The sequence below is a fragment of the Geotrypetes seraphini genome, chromosome 8 (genome assembly GCF_902459505.1).
Source record: "Geotrypetes seraphini chromosome 8, aGeoSer1.1, whole genome shotgun sequence".
Taxonomy (NCBI): domain Eukaryota; kingdom Metazoa; phylum Chordata; class Amphibia; order Gymnophiona; family Dermophiidae; genus Geotrypetes; species Geotrypetes seraphini.
Genome location: NC_047091.1, coordinates 104,470,079 through 104,496,064, shown reverse-complemented (window position 1 = coordinate 104,496,064; position 25,986 = coordinate 104,470,079). Strand labels below are relative to the sequence as shown.

General features: G+C 42.7%; 1 protein-coding gene across 1 annotated transcript in view; it reads left to right on the top strand.

The window, feature by feature from the left end:
• Positions 1 to 9,392: 9,392 nt before the first annotated feature.
• The window catches only part of RAB8A (RAB8A, member RAS oncogene family), a 73,936-nt gene continuing 57,342 nt past the window's right edge, over positions 9,393 to 25,986 (top strand). The window contains 3 exon segments of the mRNA XM_033957274.1: positions 9,393 to 9,419; positions 9,421 to 9,517; positions 12,398 to 12,458. Of these exon segments, the coding sequence (XP_033813165.1) occupies positions 9,393 to 9,419; positions 9,421 to 9,517; positions 12,398 to 12,458 (185 nt within the window).

Here is a 25,986-nt window from a genome sequence, read left to right as displayed (position 1 = left end):
GCTTTGTAAACGAGAGGGTAAGTTTCTAAAATTGCCTTTCAGAAAATTCACAGTTATGCACAAATTTACCCATTTCATGCACATACTATAGAAAAATTAAAGTATGTTAAAAAAGAAACAGATAAGAACAAGACTTGCCACACTGGACCATACCTAAAGCCCACCTAACTCATTATCCTGCATCCGACAGTGACCAAGTCAAGTTACAAGTATGGCGGAATCTCAAAAAGTAGAAAAATTCCATGCTACCAACCACAGGGTTAGGGAAGAGAAAATAAAACAATATACATACTTTAAATCCAAAACAAAACAATATAAAATTAAACACATTTTTTTTCAATGATAATCCCTAACTAAAACCAACCCCCAAAATCTCACTCAATATCAGATTGACGGGTATGTCAATATCAGATTGACGGGTATTTGGAATGTCTATGAGAAAAAAAGAGTCAGATATCATTGTGTAATAATAAACTTTTAATGATTTTGACTGGAGTTGCCATCCAACATATTACTAATAACTGGAAAGATCATAGTAGGCTTAATTTTAATTTTTGGTAGAATTCAGTATGTCACATATATAGAATGGAAAGATCATTAGCGGTACAGAATGGAAATTATAACAATTTAATTAAAATATGGGAGCCATTAACATCTTTTTGTCATGATTAAATGCCATTTTTCTATTAATTATACACCATTAAATATTGGGTGGGGGAGGGTTTCAAGTATATGATCTTATAATGAATAATGGGCTTTGAGGGAGGGTGGGGAGAGGGTTACATTTGTATTTATAGGTTATAATGATAAGATGTTCAAGTGCTCGGATTAATTGTGTTTATTATGAATTTTTGTACACTTGATGAAAGTTTAAAAATGAATAAAGAATTAAAAAAAAAAAAAGATTGACGGGTATGTTTTCTAGGCACTGGTTCCTCATACACCTCTGTCAGTACCTTATTTCAATAGAAAAATACTTTTAAAAAATAATTTGAACAGTTTTTGCATCTGAACTGTACTTTTATACAAATTGACAGAATTTTCAGCAGCCAATTCTGAAGCAGAGAATTTTCCAGCCCTCATAACAAGAAACCCCTTGACAGACATCTGAGAATTCTGTTTTGTCCTGATACCGCACATTAGTTCCAACACTTACCCCCTCTTTTACTAAGGTGCGCTAACCGATTTAGCGTGCACAAACTGATTTAGTGCGTGCTAAACACTAACACATGCATGTTAGTCTATGGACATGTTAGCGATTAGCATGCGCTAAATCGGTTAGCGCATCTTAGTAAAAGAGGGAGTTAGAGTATTGTGTTCCGACAACAGAATACTGGTGAATGGAATTTGCCCAGAAGAAAGAAAAGTGAGTAGTGGTGTGCCTCAGGAATTGATATTGGGGCCCATTCTACCAGTGTCAGAGTGAGGATAAGTGGCACCACCCTGCCCCCCACTCCTTCCCAATCCCCCCACCACGTGTGCGCACCCCTTCCCCCGTACCTTTTTAATTTTCCAGGTGAGAGCAACAGCACAAACTTGCTGCCCACTTCGTGTCCATCACTTCCTAGGCCCAGGGCTCGGGAGTGATGTCAAAGAGGTGACACTAACGCAGGCCGAAAATTCATAATACTGCTCGCGCAAGAAAAATTAAAGAGAGGGAAGGGAAGGGGCGCAAGTGCTTGGCAGAGGGGTCAGAAAGGAGGACAGGTTCCTTCATCCTTTACAAAGACCGTGCCCGGGGCAGACCGTACCCCCCTTTACTACACCAGTGCATTCTGTTCAAAATATTTGTGAGTGATATTTCTGAAGGATTATAAGGGAAAGTGTGCCTTTTTGTAGATGACACGAAGATGTGCAACAGAGTAGCTACACTGGAGAGAATAGAAAACATGAGATCTGCGAATGTTGGAAGAAGGATCTAATGCTATGTTCCCTATAATGTGAGACAACAGCAAAAAAACCTCCCAAACCCCAAGAATAGTAACTGGACAAGGGAGAGAGACAAGAGTAGGACCAACCACACTACATACTACAATTAGTTTTTAATACACGGGAGAGCCCTCAGTCACACAGCCACCCACTGGAAACACAGTGGAACAGGCTGTCACTTGGCTTACACTCAAAAAAGTGTTAACTGTGAAACATCCCCGGGCTCTACTCCGTGATTTTTTCAATAAAGTGCATCCAACAGTGCTAAGTGTGAAAAAAGATATAAATAAATCAAAAAAACACACTTTACCATTCACTACAATTGTCTCTGCCCCTTGTCTGGAACACTGCCCATACGCCGAGAGGTTGGATAGGCTGGGGCTCTTCTCTCTGGAAAAAAGGAGGCTCAGGGGAGATATGATAGAGACCTTCAAGATCATGAGGGGCATAGAGAGGGTGGATAGGGACAGATTCTTCAGGCTGAAGGGGTCAACAGGCACGAGGGGGCATTCGGAGAAACTGAAGGGAGATAGGTTCAGAACAAATGCAAGGAAGTTTTTTTTCACACAAAGGGTCGTGGACACTTGGAATGCGCTACCGGAGGAAGTGATCAGGCAGAGTACGGTACAAGGATTCAAACAGGGATTGGACGGATTCCTGAGGGATAGGGGGATCGTGGGATACTGAGAGAGGTGCTGGGATGTAACACAGGTATAGAAAGCTAACCAGGTAATAAGTATAGAAATCCAACCAGGTCGTGCATGTGCAAGACCGGAGGGTTAGGACTTCGATGGGAAGATAGGACTCAATGGGAAACCAAGGTGGCAAGGGGGCCCCTTCTGGTGACTCAGACAGGCCGTGACCTGTTCGGGCCGCCGCGGGAGCGGACTGCTGGGCGGGATGGACCTATGGTCTGATCCGGCGGAGGCACTGCTTATGTTCTTATGTTGTCCAGGGGGCCAAAACGTCCAAATCCAGCAAAGCAAAAAATACCAACAGGAAGTACTTAGCTCCTCCGTGGAAACAAACAGCCAGCAAAGATATTATTCGTCCAACGGGACTCCGTTTCGGGGGTGCACACCCCCTTCTTCAGGAACGGCTGGACTGCGCTGAGACCGACTCAATCATCCGGCACAGCATGGATTGCTGTGCCGGATGATTGAGTCGGTCTCAGCGCAGTCCAGCCGTTCCTGAAGAAGGGGGTGTGCACCCCCGAAACGGAGTCCCGTTGGACGAATAATATCTTTGCTGGCTGTTTGTTTCCACGGAGGAGCTAAGTACTTCCTGTTGGTATTTTTTGCTTTGCTGGATTTGGACGTTTTGGCCCCCTGGACAAGGGGCAGAGACAATTGTAGTGAATGGTAAAGTGTGTTTTTTTGATTTATTTATATCTTTTTTCACACTTAGCACTGTTGGGTGCACTTTATTGAAAAAATCACGGAGTAGAGCCCGGGGATGTTTCACAGTTAACACTTTTTTGAGTGTAAGCCAAGTGACAGCCTGTTCCACTGTGTTTCCAGTGGGTGGCTGTGTGACTGAGGGCTCTCCCGTGTATTAAAAACTAATTGTAGTATGTAGTGTGGTTGGTCCTACTCTTGTCTCTCTCCCTTGTCCAGTTACTATTCTTGGGGTTTGGGAGGTTTTTTTGCTGTTGTATTATTAGGTTTACCTTCCATTTTTTCGGGTTTTTTTTGACCCCTATAATGTGAGTGCATGAGCAATCGCTGATACTTTTTGTGAGTGTTGCTCACAGATTTTAAACAGTCACTTCTGCATGGGGCTGCTCTGCTCTGGCACTGTGTCAGCTGTGCCGGTCCTCCTCCCCAGAACAGGAATTGATATCAGAGAGGGCAGAGGACCGGCACAGCTGACAACATACCAAAGCAGTGCGGTCCCACACGTGAGTGAGCGTTTGAAGTCTTTGACACTCACAAAAAGTATGTTGCGTTTATTTGCTTTAATTTAGGCCATTTTCAATTATATTTAGGCCTGACGGGTTTCTTTGGCCTTCCAACACTCAAAACTGGTCTTGGCTAGGTAGCAATACCAAAAGCCTTCACGCACAACTACCCAAGGTATTTTGCTGCTTTTTATAATCTCCCCTAACTCAGCTATTGTAGCAGTGAGTCATTGACTGGGAGTCAAAGACAAATTCCCTCTGATATTGCAGTAGATGGAATGTTGTGTTCACAGTGCCTCTGATTCTCTAGAGCAGTGATTCCCAACCCTGTCCTGGAGGAACACCAGGCCAATCGGGTTTTCAGGCTAGCCCTAATGAATATGCATGAGAGAGATTTGCATATGATGGAAGTGATAGGCATGCAAATTTGCTTCATGCATATTCATTAGGGCTAGCCTGAAAACCCAATTGGCCTGGTGTTCCTCCAGGACAGGGTTGGGAACCACTGCTCTAGAGTAGTATGTAAGCAAAAACTTGTATGTAGGCTCAGAATACATCCTGTCCTTAAATTTGTGTGTATGAGTAAAGCAGATGTGATGTACCATACTTATCTGAAAACGGTGTAATAAAATGCAGGGTCTTAGATTTGCTCATCTTTCTCGTTTCTGAGGAAGCTAATTTTTTTTTTAAGTGGTTGGACATATACAATGTATATACTGTATGCTAATTTCAAAGTTGGGGTAATATTTGCAGAGTGTGCATCATAGAGAGGAAATTTCACAGCAGCACTGTTTGCCACAATAGAAAGCACAGAACACTAGATGCATACATGAGGGTCTTGGGGATTAGTCAAAGTTTAGGTTGATGTTTTGTGAGATTGTTTATATTATGTTCACAGAATAGTTTGTGATCCTTGAACTTTTGGATATCTTTAGTTCACATCTTTCCATGGTACAGCTGCACCTCGAATACTGTGTGCAATTCTGGTCACTACATCTCAAAAAAAATTTAATGTAATTAGAAAAGGTACAGAGAAGGGTGATGAAAATTATAACAGGGATGGTACGACTAAAGGTTAAAGTGGCTAGGGCTCTTCAGCTTGGAGAAGAGATGTCTCAGGGATGATATGGCAGAGGTCTATAAATACTGAGTGGAGTGGAAAGGGTAGATGTGAATCGCTTGTGTACCCTTTCAAAAATACTAGGACTAGGAGGCATGCGATGAAGCTACTAAGTAGTATATTTAAAACAAACCAGAGAAAATATTTCTTCACACAATGTGTAATTAAACTCTGGAATTTGTTGCCAGAGAATATGGTAAAATCAGTTAGCTTAGCGGAGTTTAAAAAAGGTTTGGCTAATTTCCTAAAGGAGAAGTCCATAGGCCATTATTGAGATGGCTTGGGGAAATCCACTGCTTATTCCTAGGATAAGCAACATAAAATGTGTTTTACTTCTTGGGATCTAGCTAGATATTTGGGTCCTGAGTTGGCCATTGTTGAAACAGGATACTGCGCTTGATGGATCTACCCGAAAATCATGCTAGGGCTTATTTTTGGGGAAACACAGTAGGAACCCCCTTTTTCTCTTTTGCATTTAGTTAGCCTTCCCTCTCTCTTTGCCAAGTCCTGTTTGTTTTTTTAGATCAGGGTTTTCCTTTATTGATTTGTTTATAGTCAGAGTAGTAGGAGCTCCATAGTGCCTGAGTCAATGAGCTGACTTCAGCGGCCAATGGAGATGCAGATGCCGAGGATCATGGTACCAAATGCAAGACAGCTGCAATGTTTACAAAGACTCTACTAGACTGGTAATACTTTGTAGTAGTGCTGCCCGATTCTCGATTCAAATTGAGGGATACGGGTAAACAAGGTCTTCAGCAGGGAACACCTGGATTGGCCTCCGCGTGTGCGGGTCGCCGGACTAGATGGACCTAAGGTCTGATTCGGTGAAGGCATTTCTTATGTTCTTATGATTTACCACGCAAAAAAATCGGCCTCTCGATTCGTTGAATGACCCTCGCCCCTAAAGCAGGAGCGGCAGCACTGCCTCTTGCTGGCCTGCCGCTCCTGCTTTAGAGGGCGAATGAGGGTCAATCGGGAAGTGGCTTCCCCGCTAGTGCCGGCTTCCCCGCAGCAACTTATCTAAATTCAGTAGCCTGCCCTGCAGAAGAAGATTGCTGCTGGCTCTAGCGATCTTTGTAAGATGCCATATGATGTCCGAGTCGTCTTCTCTCTGCAGCGGTTCCGCCCCTTCTCTGACAGAGATCGCTAGAGCTAGCGGCGATCTTCTGCAGGGCAGGCTGCTGAATTTAGATAAGTTGAACACGCAGGCCTTCCGGGGGTATAGTCCTTTGTGGGAGGGGGAGTGTAGTCCTTTGTGTGTGTGTGGGGGGGGGGGTGCAGGCCTTCGTGGGGGAGGGTGGTACATGCCTTTGGGGGGTGCAGCCTTCCAGGGGGGGTACAGGCCTTTGGGGGGATGCAGCCTTCTAGTGGGGGTACAGGCCTTCAGGGGTGGGGTGTAGGCCTTCAGGGGGGGACATGCAGGCCTTCAGGAGTGGGGTGCAGGCCTTCTGGGGGGAGGGGGTGCAGGCCTTCATGGGGGGTGGTACATGCCTTTGGGGGGGTGCAGCCTTCCAGGGGCGTACAGGCCTTTGGGGGGGTGCAGCCTTCTAGTGGGGGTACAGGCCTTCAGAAGGGACAGGCAGGCCTTCAGGGGTGGGGTGGGATGTAGGCCTTCGGGTGGGGTGTAGGCCTTCAGGGGGGGGGGTGCAGGCCTTTAGGGGGGTGCAGACATTCAGGGGAGGGGGCCCTAGTATAGAAGTACACAGAGGGAGGGAGGGAGTTCAAAGAGACTTGCATATGCCAGACTTTGGGGGGAAGAAATAATGGGTCTAAAAACAGAGGAGAGGAAGAGAGATGGTGGACAATGGGATTTAGGGATGAAAGGAACAGAAAGGGAGAGATGGTGGATCCTGGGGTGGTGGGGAAGGAGGGAGAGATGCTGGATAAAAGGGTAATTAAGAAAAGGTGGATCTGTAGAGGGAGACGAAAAAAAGGAAAGATGCCAGACCTCCGGGGGAGAGAAGGGAAACGGAAGGGGAGGACAGGGATGGCAGATGGATGGTTAGCATGGAGAAAGAAGAAAGAAAGAGACCCTGGCAAGCAAGTTATCAGAAGACAACCAGAGCCTGGAATCAACAAGATTTGAATAATGACCAGACAACAAAAGGTAGAAAAACTAATTGTATTTTCTGTTTTGTGATTACAATATGTCAGATTTGAAACGTGTATCCTGCCAGAGCTGGTGTTAGACCGCAAACGTGAGCTAGGATTTAACAGAGAGGAAAAGTCATTTTTGTTTCTTTATTTTGTTTACACCACGGCGCCAGTGTGGTTAGGAGATGGCAAAGAGGGTGAAGAGGCTATAAAAGGGGTGAAGAGACTATAAAATAAACCCACCAGGATGTTTTTAAAAAACACCCAATTGGGCAGGAAAATCAAATCGAATTGGAAAATCGATTCAATAGGCTGAATCGAATCAAATCAAATTTTTTTTTCCTGAATTGGGCAGCTGTACTTTGTACACACACATGTACTGTACAAGGCCACATTAATCCTAGGAAGACACACTTCAGATCTGTGCATTAAAGTTAATGATAATATGCATTGTGGTATATCTGTCCTAAGGCATACCTGTGGAATATGAATCTGCTGACACCTGTAGGAAGGGTGCTTGAGGGTATTTGTGGACAGGGGACCATTGTCCTAGCGTGTAGGGGTGACCACCACACGAGAAGAGGGACTTTTCAATCATCCCAACAATATCTTCTTACAATTCCCTCCATCTGACAATTGTTTTACAACACAACTTGCAAAACAATTTTTTCAGCGGTAGCACCCACGCTATGGAACTCTCCCAACAACTTTGAGGCAGGAATCTAATATGAAGACCTTTCTCTTTAAAAATGTATATGAAGTCTAGACTCGGAGATTAATCCAAGTCATTCCGCATGCCCTTGTGTTTTTATCCTCCCTCATTCAATTCTTTTAAGCAATGTAACCATACGTTCTCCCCTTTTGTATCCTGTCTAGTTTAATTATTTTAATCATTTTTTTTGTGTATTAATTTTTAATATTGTATGATGTAAACCACTTAGGAAAGTTAAGCTTTAATAAAGCTTAAGAAACTTGATCTGAAGATCAATCTTTAATAAAACTTGATCTGAAGATAGAATGTGGTCAGTTGAAACACTGGGTTTCAGTAGTCATATGGGTTTAGGGATAGACATGTGATACAGTTTTGTGTCTTGTTGCATTTAACCTAAGGTTATATGAACTTTAAATGGTAAATACAACATCCTGTTTAGCTTTGAAAGCTTACTAATCACTGAATGCTATCCAGCCTTACAAATTGGTACTTCCATGAAGAACTTACCTAGTGCTCTTCACAAAATTCTGCTCAATAAACTTTATACTTCTTTTCTTGTTGAATCCCTTGGTTGCGTGGAGTTATTTGGGAACCCTGTTAGGTACCATGACACTTGCACCAGTTTATATCTAGAGGTAGTTAACTATACCACTCCACCAACAAGGGGTCCACAATCGTTTGTTCAGATTTGCCCAAATTGATTCAGTTCTGATGCAAGCAAGAAGTAAAGCCAGAACTGGACCAAACTATCAGGCAAATCATAAACAAGTTGACAACCCTGTAGACTTGTAGGGGATCCAAACTCAGCCCTTGCCAGGTCAGGTTTTCAGGATTTACCCAATGAATATGCACGAGATATAGTTACATACAATGAAAGCAGGACATGCAAATTCATTGGGGAAATCTTGAAACCTGACTGGATTGCGGCCCTGAGGACCTACGTTGAACAACCCTGTTTGTAGAGCATGCTAAGAAGGAAATGAAACAAAACCAAAGAACATCCTATTTCCTGTTGCACTCTTCAAACGAAAAATGCTAGACAGGACTACAAATATTACAATTTCCTCCTCCCCTCATCAAGGAGTGATCTAAAACGTGTCAGCCTAGAATCAAGATGCCACAAGACTGTTCTGCAAGCTCCCTGCGCCTGCGTAGTAGCGTGACAGCTATGACCCGAGTGAAGTCATCGGACTCCAGGGTACTCGTTGCTTTGCCAATCCGAGACGCGCTTTTTATCTCCAAGCAATTCACTTTTCTCCTCCCCCTGTCCATAGTAGTCCTTTTATTAAAACAACAGTTGCTGGGCAGCCGACAACACAAGCCAATCAAAGGGCCTAGGCCGGTTAAGCGATGGAAGATTCAACCAATCGAAATAGGGCGTTCGCAGAGACCGCTGGGCAGCTTTTACTCCGCGCCTCACGGAGTCAAGTCTACTTTCGCCTGTGAGGCGGCAGGAAAAAGGGCGGGATTCCCTCCACAGTGACGATAAGGGCGGGGCTCGAAAGGAAGCCAATCGAGCGAACGGCGGCGAGAATTGGCGTTTACAGTGGCCAGTTGCCTGTTTCAGCCGCTATTTCCTGTTTCTGAGGTGGGTGGGGACGAAAGGGAGGGGGGCGGGAGGGGGAAACCTGTGTAATATGGCGAAGACGTACGATTACCTGTTTAAAACTGCTGCTTATTGGCGACTCTGGCGTGGGCAAGACCTGCGTGCTCTTCCGCTTCTCAGAGGATGCCTTTAACTCCACGTTTATCTCCACCATAGGTGAGTGGTTGAGACTCCCTCCCTTTTTCTCTCCAGAAATTGAGGGAGAGGTGGGTTCTCTTCCCCGATTCCACCGTTGAGGGGGAGGGGAAGCTCCGTGCGCCGGTCGTTACCGAGGAGAAAGTATCAGAATTACTGACTGGAACATTCTCGTCCGTTTAAGGTCCTCCCGCCTTTATAAAATGTTAGGGGGAGCAGTTAGTAAAGATCCCCGCCCCGACCCTGTTATCTCAGCCAAAGAGAGGGAAAAGAGTGGTCAGCTTTTCCGTCTCCAAGCTGTGCAAGATTTTAATATTGCAGTTTTTTATTTGAAAAAAAAACATGTTTGAATAGCAAAAGCAGGTATCTGGTGAAAGGAAGTATGTGTATTGTGGGAGGGTTGATTGTGATTAACGTAAAATTTGTTTTTTAACTGTATGTGTGTGTATATTGTAAACCTTTTTTGTTGGTTTGAATTTTTTAAATTGTTTTGAAACAATTTATCAAAAATAAACGCTCAAAATTTCACGTGCCCTTAGTTTTGGGAAAGTTTTCTAATGACACCAGTTTGTGACGAGATAAAACCAACGTGTCCCTTGTTTGTATTTGTTTAATCCATGTCTGTTATGTAGTTTAATTTTATGTATACATGTGACTGCGAACGGGATAAAGAGGAGACACTGGTGACTTTTGCTCGTCCGGATGGACTCTGGAGCCGATGTGAGAATGACAGCTTTCGGGAAGTGACGGTCTGAGGAGGAAGCTTTGCTGCTTCGTTGCACACAAATTGTTTTCAATGTTTCATCACGGTTTTTTTAATTTTTGATCCAATGGTACAACTAAATATTTTTGTAGCTGGGGAGGTCTGGTCTCCCAACGTGTGCCCCCTTCACCTTAATTTATTGTGACAGATGGCACCTGCCTGATTGCCCTGCCTTAGATAAACCATAGCTTGATGGCTTTTAAAATGTTTGATTGTTTCTTTTGATGCAGCACCACTTTATATATGCTAGTACTGTACAGTATTTCTAACAATGTTATAAGGTAGCAGTTGTAAGAAGAGGAAAAACTGCACTTAAAAAACTTAGATCTTCAGGAGTTTATATGGAAAGTTCCGAAAAAGTGCAGTGGCCAGGGTGCAAAATCTTGAATAAACTGTTCACAATAATGGGATTTTAACTCGTATTTTCCTTCAGGATCCACGTTAAGTGATTCCCTATTCCTAATATTTTAGAAGTCTCTCTCTCCATACTGGAATTACCAACTGTTCTCTTAAGGCTGATGGTTTGCTTCTGTGTGTATGTTGTTGGTGTTACTTCTAGTGTTATTTTCTGTGTTGTTAGTCCAATCTGTGTCTATCATTTTGCACTTTGTGAATGGCAAAATGCAGCTGATGATCCGGTTCCTATTTACATTAATTGTACATCATATTAGTTTGCAGTGCACAAATTATACTGCTCGCTCCTCTGTTTGGCTAGGTAAGTGTTTATTTAAGCATGGTGACTACAATTTCAAAGAAAAGGTGGTCTGAGATGGATATCTGTGTCTCCTTCCTCCTAATAAACATGCCCTATCCCTACTACATTGTGAGGACATGCTATATAAAGGACATGAGAGGTCTTGAGTGATATCCCCTCCCTCATGAATGGATAAATGAATTAAAACAGAGATCATGCAATGTTAAATTGAATGAGCTGATAAAATCATTTGTTGACAAGACCATATCATGGTCAATGAGCAATAACAGCATAAACATATCACAATGACTTGAATTAACAAAGACAACAATAATTATCCTGCATAGTCCAATACCCCAACCCCAGATCCCAACCTTCTAAATCCTTTTTATCCCATCTATAATGTTTGCTAACAATATAAATCAAAATATCCTTTCTGAAGATTACAACTCTCTCCCCCTTAATCAGCACCTCTGTTTCCGATCTTGCCTGACCGACACTTCAGTCCTATCACCTCCCTGCCCACTAACCTGCACTTCTGTTTATGCCCCCACCTGACTGACACTTCAGTCCTATCACCTCCCCACCTGATAACTGGCACATCTGTCCCTCTCTCCGGTCAACGGCACTATTCATACCGGCACCATTCTTTTCCTGTCTGAAACTGAGGCCAATGCTGTGTGTTGGACCGGAGCAGGGCCTTGGGCATTTGCGTGTGCTCAAGGCCTCTGCTGGTTCCTTTCCGAGATTCTCAGAGAGGTCAGGAATCAGCAGGCCTTGAACATGCGCAAATACCCAAGGCTCTGTTCCGGCCCAACACACAGCATTGGCCTCAGCTTCAGACAGTAAAAGAATAGTGCCAGTTGGGCAAGGGGAGGGACAGATGTGCTGGTCATCAGGTGGGGAGGTGGTGCTGGGCGGGAGAGAAAACAGAAATGCAGGTTAGGGGGTAAGGAGGTGATAGGACTGAAGTGCTGGGCGGGAACAGAAATGTTGGGGAGGGGGGAGAGCAATGTATCGGAAAGAGAGGGGGCAGAAGCAAGGAAGATCAAGACTCAAATATAAACAGAGACCCCCTATTTTTTTGGTCCAAAAATCTCAGTTTATATTAGAGTAAACAGTATATGGTATGTTGGACTGAGATGCATTATTGGTGTGTTGCTATTTTTAATTTTGGTCGTCTTTTACAAAATCGTGGTAAAGTTTAATGCTCTGACGCTCATAGGAATTCTATGAGCGTCGGAGCATTTAACTCGCCGGCCGCTGTAGAAACCTCTAAAACAACTTTGTAAAAGCCAGCTTTTGTTATTTTTTTAACATTATGCAGAACTATATGCATTATTATTGCCAAGCTCTTGCCATGCTTTAAAGTGCTAAAATTATATTGCATTAGATGCTTTTTGTCAAAAAATTATTTTATTAAAATGTTCTTATTTTCTTGCAGGTATTGATTTTAAAATTAGAACAATAGAGTTAGATGGCAAGAGAATTAAACTACAGATATGGTAAGAGTTTGCTTTACTTTAAATATTAAGAGGTTGTTAGCTTATTTAGTAGGTGCTCAAGAAACTAGAGCTATAATAAAAGTTTGAATTTGTTAGAGTCCATTTTAACCATCTGAATTTCTAATATCTAAAATTCTGATAATTTTTAGTTCAACCCCCAAGAGGGGGAAAAAAGGAACCACTTACGTACAAGCTTGAGAGAGAAAAAAACCCCTCTTTATTCAGGTGTTCTAGTGAACTAACTCTAGAAGTCTCTGAGGATTACTGTTGGTTTCAAATTTTCCTCTGGGAATACTCAATCGTGCATAGATTATATACTGAAGATCTGGAATATATTGAAGCCACCTCAAAGATTGGCTGCAGGGTGCTATCTAACCTTATATTCTGTTGGACAGAGCATTCTTGGCCTTAGGTACAGGCGAGAATGTGAGAAAAATTGGGAAATGCTGGTGAGATACATGATCCTTTAGGAGTAAGATATAGAAAGGAAAAATAGAAACCTAAGGAGTGAAGTCAGAAAAAGACCACATGGCCTGGCCTATCCAATCTATCCATCGAAAAACAACTAACTTAAACATTACTGACTTGCAGTGTAGCATGTGCCATGTGCCAGATCTCTCTAGTGGTTTATTGACTTCTTTCCGCCCCCCCCCCCCTCAGTCCTTACCAAAAATTCTGGACTATACTTTCTTGGATAGAACTCGGTTGGCATTGCACAAGCAGGAAAACACTTTGCAAATTAACACAGTAAGCAAAGATATATTTCATGGGCATAGTGGTGTATTCCAATGGCTACTGTTGATGAAATGTGCTAGACTATTTCTTTAAAAGAGAGAGCCATACATTTCGTGCATAGATATGCTTCTGCAGATTCTGTGGTCATGAAAAAAATATTTAGATTTTCTTCACATTGGTGGATCATCCTTGTCAAAGAGTTCTTGGAAGAAGTTCTCCATCCTATGAGTTTGTTTTTAAAGCCATTTTTTAATCTAAGGAAAAGTAAAATCTCTGTTACCACTGTGTGCTTTGGATGCAAAACTTTATTTATTGACCAGTCCAGTGCTTTCTCTCCCTATCATCACATCCTTTAGTCTGCTAGGAAAGAAGCATCTTGTTTGTCTTTTGTATTCCTGGAAAAAGTGAGGAAGGTAGAGAGGGTGAACCGAGAGCTTGTTAGTGCTATGCTGATGAAGATACCATATACAGTAATTCTAAAGTGTCTGTCACACTAATGCTTGCCTTTATCGTATTCACTAGTCAAGTACTTCATGGACAGATAAATGAGCAATGCTTGATGATTAACCTTTAAATGCTAGCCACCCTAATTTTAAAAGCTGTCGACTGTAAGCATTATAAATTGTTTTCCTCGTTAACAGGACTGACAAGAATTCATATTGAGCAGCATGTACAATTTGTGAATCCTGGCAGCTCAAATTTGCTTTTGACTTGATATAGCATATAACTTACAAATATCAAAGTAGTATACAATAAAAACCAAAAAACCCCCAGAGTAAAAAAAGAAGTAAATATTGGTATTAGAACTCAACATGTCGCATTGGTTAAAAACTTGTATTGAAAAAAGATGCACTGCCAAGCATAACTATGCAAATTGTAACCTGGAAATCTAATTGTTTGTACTATCGTGTTTCCCTGAAAATAAAACCTACCCCAAAAATAAGCCATAGCACGATTTTCGGGGTAGGTCTTAATATAAGCCCTACCCTAAAAATAAGCCCCAGTTAGATTATCCCTGAAGTCCCTTCCAAATGTCCCCGTTCTTCCCCCCACCTATCCCCCTGTGCAGCATCTTTACATCTCTCCCTCCCATCTGAACCTTGTCGACCTTTCCACCACAAGACCAACATACCTCCCTCCAAACAGCAGCGTTGGCAGCATTTTAAATAGGCTGCTTCATGGTCTTCTCCTGCCGGGTCCTACCCTCTGCCACATCACTGATGATGTCGTCGGTGACGTGGCACAGGGAAGGTCCCAGCAGGAGAAGGCTGCAAAGCTGCTGTTTGGCGGGAGGTATGTTGGTTCTGCTGTAGGAGGGTTGATGTGGTTCTGCTGTGGGAGGGTCGGTGTGGTTCTGCTGCATGGGGGAATGTGAGGGAGGCAGGGATAGAAAGATTCTGTGCAAGGGTGAGGGTGGGAGGGATAGAAAGATGTTGCTTAAGGGTTCTGCTGGTGGGAGGGAGAGATAGAAAGATGCTGCAGAGGGAAGTCACAAGGGGATGGGTGAGAGGAGAGGAAAGATGCTGCACATGTGGGGGAGAGAAAGGAAAGAGGATTGGGGTGGAGGAGAGGGAATAAAATAAGACATCCCCTGAAAATAAGCCCTAGTGTGTTTTTTGGACCCAAAATTAATATAAGCTACTGTTTTATTTTTGGAAAAACGCAGTAGATCCTTAGTTTTGTTCTGTAATTATGTCAAATTGTAACCTATCGATTATATAATATGTAAGTTTAGACTGATGGGGGGGGGGGCAAGATGGCGGCGTCGATCAGACGTTGAGATCGCAAAAAAAAAAAAAAAAATGCCCCACAAGAGGAAAGGGAGCATTAAAGCGCCAGCTTCCTCGACGCCGATGCCTCCAGCTCAGTCAGCAGACGATTGAGCAGTTGTTACCTGGAATCTGCATCCAGTGAGGCGAAGTTACTCCGGCGGTGGGGGAGAGTAGAGAAGGCTCCAGCCCACATAAAAACAAGATCTCACTTTCGCATCCCTTCACTGAACCTCCTCCCTGCCTGGCCGACTCTGCTGCTTTGGCAGTAAGAACAGAAAGTGTTGCCGAAGACTTCTACAGAGGTAAAAATCTTGACTAGTATAATGGACGATTTGACCAAGGCCCTGGAGCATTCAAATACTGAAGCAAAAAAAATCTTCACAGAAGTTAAAACGAAAGTGAAATCCCTAGTGGATTTTAAAAATACTGCAATTAAAGATTTAACGACTCTACATCGTAAACTTGACAATATAGAAAACTTTAATCGAAGGCTGAATGCTAGGATTTTGAATTTCCCCAAAGTACCCGGGATATTAGCCTATGATATGTTCAAGAAATATTTAGTGGAAATCTTAAAGTATACCTCGGATAATATACCTCCTTTAAATAAAGTTCATTATTTGCCTTGTTCACCTAAAAACCGGAATACAATGGGGGCCGGAGAACAGACTCCACAATTGGACCTAAATAATATTTCAGCCATCTTAGAGGAATATATTATAGATAAGACTCCAAGAATGACACTTTTGGCTTCTTTCATTTTCCAACAGGACATTGATTCTACAGAGGTAAAAATCTTGACTAGTATAATGGACGATTTGACCAAGGCCCTGGAGCATTCAAATACTGAAGCAAAAAAAATCTTCACAGAAGTTAAAACGAAAGTGAAATCCCTAGTGGATTTTAAAAATACTGCAATTAAAGATTTAACGACTCTACATCGTAAACTTGACAATATAGAAAACTTTAATCGAAGGCTGAATGCTAGGATTTTGAATTTCCCCAAAGTACCCGGGATATTAGCCTATGATATGTTCAAGAAATATTTAGTGGAAATCTTAAAGTATACCTCGGATAATATACCTCCTTTAAATAAAGTTCATTATTTGCCTTGTTCACCTAAAAACCGGAATACAATGGGGGCCGGAGAACAGACTCCACAATTGGACCTAAATAATATTTCAGCCATCTTAGAGGAATATATTATAGATAAGACTCCAAGAATGACACTTTTGGCTTCTTTCATTTTCCAACAGGACATTGATTCCTTCATGAAACTTTACTTTCATGTTTCTAAAGAACTGTTTTATGGAAAAAAGATATGGGTATTCCTGGATATAACTAAGGTTACCCAGGAAAGGAGGAAACTTTTCCTAGCTATGCGACAGGACACTAGGGCTTTGGGGGCATCCTTTTTGCTCGCATATCCGTGTAAATGTATTGGTTAAATATGCTCAAGCTAAGTACGTATTCTTTCAACCAGAGCAGTTAAGATCTTTTCTGGAGCTGAAGAAAATAGCTGCTGCTGTATAGGTGATAGTTTGAATTAGAATGCAGAATGTTATGTTATCGCCTTTCATAGTACTTTTTTTTTTTTTCAACATGATTTATTAACTTCATATTTACCTGCTTAGCCCCCCTCAACAGTTTTTTGTAGTCTAAGAAAGCATATCTATATTGCCTTTTTATTTTTTTATTTCTTGTAAAATGTGATGTTGAATAATTGAACATTTATTCCTGCTGTATTTTCCTAAGCAAGATGTACTTTCTTGTAAAGTTATAAAATTGAATAAAAATAAAAATGTAAGTTTAACTTGTAAGCCGTTCTGAGCTCTTCGGGGACAACGGCATAGAAAACAAATAAAATAAAAGAGAAAAATAGAAAGATAAGACTATATGTCCTGGATTCTGTAAACTGTTTCCCGATTGTAGGCAGCTGAAGGCATCCTACAGCAGTCTAATCAGCCAATCGGGGCACATGTTTAAAAAAAATTGCTCCCCCAGGCAGGCCTCCGGGAGCCTAGGGAGGCACGCCTAAGGCTAGACGGTAGCCTTAGGCGAACCTAGGTGGCTCTACGTGTCTCCCTAGTAGAGCGGGAGACAAATGCTGGCTTACATTGTAAGTAGGCGCGGCCGCTATACTTAATCGTGGCATAGAGCCATTGCATAGAGCTATTGCATAGAGCCCTTTATCAGCTTCCTCCTGTTAGATCTTGGGAGTCTTTATATGCCACCTGGGCACCCAAGTTGGGGCTCTGCCCTCGGCATTTGGACATTGGTAGATACATCTGCCGTATTCCTACTCTTTCGAGCTCCGCTGAATTACGAGAGTGTCAGTTTCGAGTTATTACCCAAGCTTATTTTACGCGGGTTCAATTATTTAGGGTGGGTTGTGTGGATTCTCCCCAATGTGAAAAATGTACTTTGGCTGCCAAGTCCTTTTTCCATGCTTTTTGGAGTTGCCCGGTGGTTATGGCTTTTTGGCGGAGGGTGGTCCATTATTTGGAATTGCTGTTTGGTCATTCGATACCAGTATCTCCGGCAGGGTTTCTTGTACTGAGGCAGCCATTCAGAAGTGGCGCCTGCCCACACAGCAACGCGTTTGTGCGCCACTGGCTGATGTGCCAGTAATCGGCAGGCAGCAGCCCTGCAAAGCACCAGCGACCGGCCCAATTAAGGAAGTATCTGGGCCCAGGCATTAGCGTGCTTGTACACCGCGGGCCCCGACAAGCAGCAGGCAGTTGTCCACTGACCTCCAACATTTAAAGGTACCGCAGGGGGGGGGGGCTGGGACAGAATTTAATGGTGCTGGGGGGCCAGGATTTTTATTTAATGGTGCTGGGGGTATGTAAAAATGATGATTGATTGGGGGTGTGCTGGGTCAGAATTTAAAGGTGCTGGGGGGTTGGGAATGAATTTAAATGTGCTGGGGGCATGTAAAAATGATGATGGGGGCTGGGATGGAATTTAAAGGTTCTGGGGGGTATGTGGTATGGGGGGATGATTTAAGGTACTGGGGGGATGATTTAAGGTACATGGGAGGGGGATGATTTAAGGTACTGGGGGGTGTGGGGTCTGCCTGCTTGCCTGCCACTAGGCCTGCCCGCTCTGTGCCTTGCCCTGGCCTACCACTAGACCACCAGAGGGTGGGGGGCAGGGTACAGAGCCTGGCAGGGAGGGGGGACAGAATGCAGAGCCTGCAACGAGAATTTAGTTTAGAATTTTTTTTTCTTGTTTTCCTCCTCTAAGGACTCCTTTTACTAAGCTGCGTTAGAGCATTAACGCGCGGAATAGCGCGCATGCTAGATGCTAACACCATCTACCAAACTTTTATGACTCACTTCAAAATATGAGAGAATAAGAGCCTCAATAATAATTGTACTCAGGGTACTCAGGGAGTTAGTTGTAGCGTTAGTTGTAGCTGCGTAGTGTCGGGTTAGCATGCACTAATCTGCTGCGTGCGCTAAAAACGCTAACGCAGCTTAGTAAAAGGAGCCCTAAATCTAGGGTGCGGCTTATGGAGGGAAAAATACGGTATACTAAAATGTTGAATCTGAGAATATTCAACTTTCCAAAAACACTAGCAATGTTTCCTAAAGATCTATTTTATAAATTTTTTAAGGACTCACTTAAATACTCAGAGACTGGTTTTCCTCCTTTACACAAGATTTATTATCTTCCAGTTTTTAAGAAGGCTTCTAAAACTGAGGCTTCATCTGATTCAATAAGTCCTATGAACATAAAAATCATTAATTTAGTGTTACTTCTTCTATATTACTTGGACTTTATTTCACTGTGGAAGCTCTGGAAAGTATTACTCCTTTTGCCTCAAGAAAAAATCATAACTGCGGGGGATCAAAAAAATATATGAATGTTGATCAAAATAGATCAAACATTTACAAGGGTATCTAAGCTGGAATTTAGCCCCCAAAGAAAAGTACAGATTGTCTTATTTCCAGGAACCTTTTCCTTCTGGATTGAGTTAATTTTGAAACGTCTAGGAACATGGAGATCTTAGAGTCCATAAAGGTCACTTCTTTAAGCCTAAAAAACAGCCTAAGAAGTGCCTCTTTGTCTTGTTGAAAGACAAATGTCACCAGAAGTGTAGAATGTGAAATAGTTTCATCTTCTGAGGTTTCCAAAATTTTTATTCTTTATTTCCTGTTAATATCAGATCCCATGATAATGTGAATTTTTATTTATTTATTTTAAAAATTTCTATACCGTTTACAACTAAACAGTTAACAAGATATGTATAATCTTAAAACACAGTAAAATAAACATACAAAGAAGTCTTAAAATTCATAGCTAAAAGATACTAATATAACTTTGCATAAAAACAGAACTTAAAAACAGATAAAAGTTAATAACATGTCATGAATACAGATTAATATTGAAAATGTGGATCATAAACAATTCATCAGGTTTACCCCCAAAAAAGTATGACTAAAAGAAAGCATCAACAAATAACTGGGATTTAAGTAATTTTCTAAACATACCTCTCTTGCAACAATTCTGTATCTGTCATACCAGAGAGTTCCAAATCTTGACTCCTGCACAGCAAATAATTTTTTCTCCTATAATGTGGGCTTTATTAGAGAGATTGTAATACTATTTGGAATGCTATTTGGCCCGATAGGTCATTTGATTTTTCATTTTCTTTTTCTTTTATATGTTATATCTGTCTTGTTCCTTATATATATATATATATATATATATATATATATATATATATATATATATATAGGTTTATGTATATTTATAAAAGTAAAACAACAACAGAATCCAACAAAGTCTGCAGTACAAGAACAACAAGCAAAAAAACAAGAAATAACTGCAGACAAATATGTACAAGGTGCAGGCTGTGTTTATTGTACCAAATATTAAGGGCTCCTTTTACGAAGCCGCGTTAGTGGTTTAATGTGCGTAATAGTGCGCGCTAATTTGCCAGCTGCGCTAGCCACTACTGCCTCCTCTTGAGCAGGCGGTAGTTTTTCGGCTAGCGCTGGGGTTAGTACGCGCTAAAAAGTTAGAAACATAGAAACAAGCAGCAGAAAAGGGCTATAGCCCACCAAGTCTGCCCATTCCAAGTATCCCCTCCCCTGAATTTACTCCCTTAAAGATCCCACGTGAGTATCCCATTTTCTCTTAAAATCCGTCACGCTTCTGGCCTTTATCACCTGGAGTGGGAGTCTGTTCCAATGATCCACTACTCTTTCAGTGAAGAAGTACTTCCTGGAGTCGCCATGAAACTTCCCTCCCCTGATTTTCAGCGGATGCCCTCTGGTGGTCGAGGGTCCCATGAGCCAGAAGATATCATCTTCTGACTCGATGCGTCCCGTGATGTACTTATATGTTTCGATCATATCTCCCCGTTCTCTTCTTTCCTCAAGTGAGTACAGCCGCAATTTTTTAAATCTTTCTTCATACGTGAGATCCTTGAGCCCCAAGACCATCCTGGTGGCCGTTCGCTGAACTGACTTGATCCTCAGCACGTCCTTTCGGTAGTGTGGTCTCCAAAACTGAACACAGTACTCCAAGTGAGGCCTCACCATGGCTCTGTACAACGGCATCATAACTTCAGGTCTCCTGCTGACGAAACCTCTGCGGATACACCCCATCATTTGTCTTGCCCTGGAGGAAGCCTTCTCCACTTGATTGGCAACCTTCATGTCCTCACTAATGATCACCCTTAGGTCGCGTTCCGCCATGGTCCTAACCAAGGTCTCACCATTTAGTACATAAGTTCTACGCGGGTTTCTCTTACCCAGGTGCATTATCTTGCATTTTTTAGCATTGAAGCCTAGCTGCCAAGTAGTTGACCATTGTTCCAGCAACAGTAGGTCGTGTGTCAAATTATCAGGTAATAAGCTTTTGCCTACTATGTTGCAAAGTTTGGCGTCGTCAGCGAACAGTGATACCCTTCCTCTAAGTCCTTGCGTCATATCTCTTATGAATAAGTTAAATAGAATCGGGCCCAGGACCGAGCCCTGCGATAAACCCTGCGTGCGATAAAGCCACTAATGCGACTTCGTAAAAGGAGCCCTAAATGCGGTCACTAATATCACCTTTTAACAAACCAAGGGTCCCGACACGGTCCGTGTTTCGGAGAACATGCCTTCTTCAGGGGTGCATAGTTGATAAGGTTTAGTACAAACCGCAATTAAAATGGTAATTAACTAATGCCTGTGTATGCACAATGGACACAAGCCAACGGTATAGCGCAAAAATGGATTCCAGTAGCCATTTTTACGCTAAACCTTCAGCTTGTGTCCTTTGTGCATACACAGGCGTTAGTTACAGTATTTTTCGCTCCATAAGATGCACCTGACCATAAGACGCACCCACCTCTAGAGGAGGAAAAACCAAGAAAAAAAAATTCTGAACCAAATGGTGTGCCCTGTACTCTGTCCCTCCTCTGGTGGTCTAGTGGTAGGCCGGGACGGTACAGGACACATCTAGTGGTGGGCACATTTAATGGTAGGCAGCCCCAAGCTAGCTCCAGACCAGCCAGCCAGCCCCAAGCCAGCTCCAGGCCAGCCGGCCAGCCCCCCGTACCTTTTAAAATTTTTCCTAAAGCTCCAGCCATCTTCGCTCCCTCTCTGCCTGCCACAGCAGCCTTCACTCTTCCGGGCTCCTTACAGCGGTGAAACAAATCAGCAGCGCGGCTGTCAGGAGCAAGCTTTACGCTCTCCTGCACGGCCCCGCGCTGCTTACCAAATGGCTGCCGTAGGTTCTCGCGAGAGCCATTCGGAGAGTAGCGTGGGGCCGAGCAGGAGAGCGTAAAGCTTGCTTCTGACGGCCACGCTGCTGATTTGTTTTGCCGCTGAGGAAATGAGCCGGCCGCACACTGGACCACCAGGTAAACAGGAGCAACAGCGACGGTAGGCGGACGGACCAGGGAAGGCGGGTAGAAGGACCCGGGTGGACGGACGGACCAGTGGGGTTTAAAAGGGGGAGGGGGTTAAAAAAAAAAAAAGTTGTGCGACAAGGGGCGGTCAGGTTTAAAAAGTAAGTGCGGTGGCAGCGGATGAGTTTAAAAAGGAGGTGCGGCAGCAGGTGGGTGGGTTTAAAAAAGAGGTGCGGCGGCGGCGAGCGGGTTTTACAATGGTACAGGGGGGAGGGTAACAAAATTTGTACCTTCACTTCATAAAACGCACCGAGATTTCCACCCACTTTTGGGTGGAAAAAAGTGCATCTTATGGAGCGAAAAATATGATAATTACCATTTTAATTGCGGTTTGTCCTAAACCTTATCAACCATGGACCCCTAAAGAAGGCATGTTCTCCGAAACACGGACCATGTAGGGTCCTTTGGTTTGTTAAAAGGTGATATTAGTGACCGCATTTAATATTTGGTACAATAAACACAGTCTTCATCTTAAACATATTTATCTGCAGTTTTTTCTTGTTTTTTATTTATAAAAGTATAAATAAAGAATAAGAAAAAAACACAAAGCACACTGTACTCACAGAAAATGTTAATTATCATTTATATTCATGGGGGTTTTTTTTTTCAAAGAGATCAAAGCAGATCAGTAACAACTATAGAAAAATAGACAAATATAGAGCGGCGGCTTCAGTGGGGGGCAGATATAAATTCTCAAAACTGACAAATTTTGATCACTAAATTGAAAATAAAATTATTTTTTCTACCTTTGTTGTCTGGTGATTTCATGAGTCTCTGGTTGCATTTCCAATATTTATTTATTTCTGCCTCCCACCCGCTTCCTTTCCTCCATACCCCATTCCCTTCCACAACTTCTCTCTCTCTCTCTCTCTCTCCTCCACCCCTATTGCTAAGATAAAATAGCTAAGAAGAAAAATTTAAAAATTTAAATTGAATCAGGTTGGGCAGACTGGATGGACAATTCGGGTCTTTATCTGCCGTCATCTACTATGTTATATTTGTTATATATATGTTTTGAGAGATCCAGGCAACTCTCCCACCCCCTCTGCTGCCACATCTAACATTTCTCCCTCTCTTCCTTCTATTCCCCATGCATCTCTACCTCACTGATTTCTCTCTGTGCCCAATTTTTCTTACTTCCTTTCCTTATGTGCACAATCTCTTTCTCACACACTCATGCCCATCAATTCTACTTTCCTATTCCCTCCCTCCTATGTTCAAAATTAGTGCCCCCATGTGTCGAGTTCGTACACCCTCCTCCCCCAAAGCCAACCAGTCCACAGAAGCCGCAGGCACCACCGGGGATCCCTGCTTGCCTCAAGCTGAAGCTGCCGCCCCTGGGGATGACTCCCTGTCTGCCTGCCCACTGCACCACCCCCAAAGCTGACCTGACACCAAGCCAGAGTTGATATGCTCCATTCCCCCTCCCCCAGCATCAATTCCGCACAGGGAAGGGCCACGACGGCACGTACAGCAACTCATACGCTGCACGCGGCCAGCTCACAAGCCTTCCCCCTGACGTCAATTCTGACACTGGCCCAGAACCTTTTCTCTGATGTCAGAATTAACGTGGGGGGGGGAGGGAAGGCTTGTGGGCCGGCCGCATACAGCGTGGCCCGTCCGTGCACAGAGTTGCTGCTGGGGGGGATCGGCTTGGTGGCAGGGTCGGCTTTGGGAGTGGGGGTGGTGCGGCGGGCAGACAAGGAGGCAGGGAAGGAACCCCGGCGGCTTCAGTGGGGGGCAGGCAGGGATGGGAGGCAGGAAGGGATCCCTGGCAGTGACCAGGCCGTGTACCCCCAACAGGCGGTCCACGTACCCTCGTGTACCGTGTGTTGAGAAACACTCTTATAGAGTACTGAGGATGCGTGTTCAAATTGTATGCTGAAAAATATACCTGGTTCAGCAGGCATAAATTCTAGTGCTAAAATTTAGGTGCGGAAATTGGTACTCTGTACTATTCTATAATGGGCCTTTACCTGAATGCCCATTATGAAACGGCATTGAGTGTTGGATCTTTTATTTTCTTTTTTTGTTCCAATTTTTGAGTGCCACTTATTGAATCTAGCTATGAAAGTCAATGTAAAAGCCAGTTTTTGACTTATATTTTGATTTTAGGGTAAAAGCGTACTAGTCTCAGTTCAGAAGGCATTGCATTAGAGTGAGGGAAGCAGAAAATGGTCAGTGTCATTTAATTGAAGTTTAGTGAATACTAGAATCTATCAGGAGATGATATTTGAGGGTCTAAGTGAAAGTAAAGGAACAAGCTGGATGTGAACATAACATATAAAATTGTATTTGTACACTGTGATATACCGTGAGGTTCGATGCAGTTAACAAAAACATTATTTAGGTGGTTAGGGTACAAATGTGATCATTACAATACAAATACAATCAGTACAGTACACATATAAGGAGCAGTAATTAGTCGTCGGAGGGGAGGAATGAGTGAGAGAGAGGTTCTTGTGACCTTGAAGTCACAGATCTTTTAATCAAAAAAAGGTATGCACTATAGTGGAAACTGAGGAATATTAAGAAGTATTTTGACATGGAATCCTTTCGGTTACTGGTCCAGTTTACAGTATTGTCTACCCTAGATTATTGTAATATCTAGAATTACCCAAAAAGATCTTATTAAGACTCCGATTGGTTCAGAATACTGTGGTTCGTTTGCTTTTGGTCTTAAAAATATGATCATGTAAGTCCTTATTATGCTAGACTACATTGACTGCCATTTGGGGCCACAGTGTTTTTTAAATTTGGGTATGTTTTGTTACAAGGCTCTTTTTGGACTATTACTCTCTTATCTGGTACCATATCTGAAACTGTTTAATTAAAAAAAAAAAAAAATACCAGAAATTTGGATATGTTTATCTTCCTTATCCCAAGAGCATATCGTTATAAAACATTCTTTGACAGAACTATAGAATATCAGGCAGGGAAAGTGAATTCCTGGATAAGCTCGTTGATTGCTCAGCCTCACTCTAACCCTATATTTAGGAAATTATTAAAAACTCATTTATTTGATAAACAAGAATGTTGATTTTTTTATTATAAGTTTACAAAGATATTTTTATTAGGCTGTGCTTGTTACTTTTTCCTCTAATTAGGTTATATTTAACTGAGATATTAATAGCTGTGTGTCTGAAATTGTATTTTAACCATGATGTATTAATTTGCTCATTAGTAGTGAGTATGTGATTGTATTTATTAATTTAAATGTTTTTTTTTAATTTCACTGTTGTGAACTGCCTAGAACTACTGGCAGGGCGGTATACAAGAAATAAATTATTATTATTGTTATTATTATTAACCTCCCATGCCATTATGCTACTTGCATAGCATTTTTTTTAACAATGTGTTTAAAACTGCCTAATTCAAGAATGTAAGTAAATCACATCATAGTAGCTGACACTGAAGACTGAACAGAGGACTCACATTTCCTTCCTTCCACCCTTTTGCTTACTCAACTGCCTGCCCTAGCATGGTTTTCCCTCTTCCTCTTAAATCTGCAGTGGGAATGTTGTGTTCCGGTCCACGGAAATTTCCTGCCGGTTCATAGGGCCAGCACGTGCTTCAGGCCCAAAACAGTGTTCTTCAGCTGCCGGTCCACGGTGCGATCGATGCGGTGTTATCTTCGAGCCAGCTCCCTCTTCCTTACTGATTCAGTGTACAAAGCCATGGGCAATGGCTCTTACGCGCGTCCTGCACCTGAACCAGAAGCCTTCTCTCTGATGTTGCAATGTCAGAGGGAAGGCTTCCAGATGAGGCGTGGGACACGTAAGGAGCCTCTGTCCGCAGATTTGTGCCTGCATTTGTGAGGAAGAGGAGCCGGCCTGAAGATAACACCGGGGCAGCATAAAATGGCCAGGCGGGAGCAAGCCAGAAGGTAAGGCATAGCATGGAGGGAGGGAGACAACAAAGGTAGGAGGGAATGATTTTATTTTTGAATTTAGTGATTGAATTATGTTAATTTTGAGAATTTACATCTGCTGTCAGTGTGTAGTTTAATTTTGTGGTTAACCATTATGTGTTGTTAATAAGATTCTATTGTGTATCTGTGAAGAATGAATGGAAAAAATAGTGTTACAATTAGTACTATTATGGGGGGCGG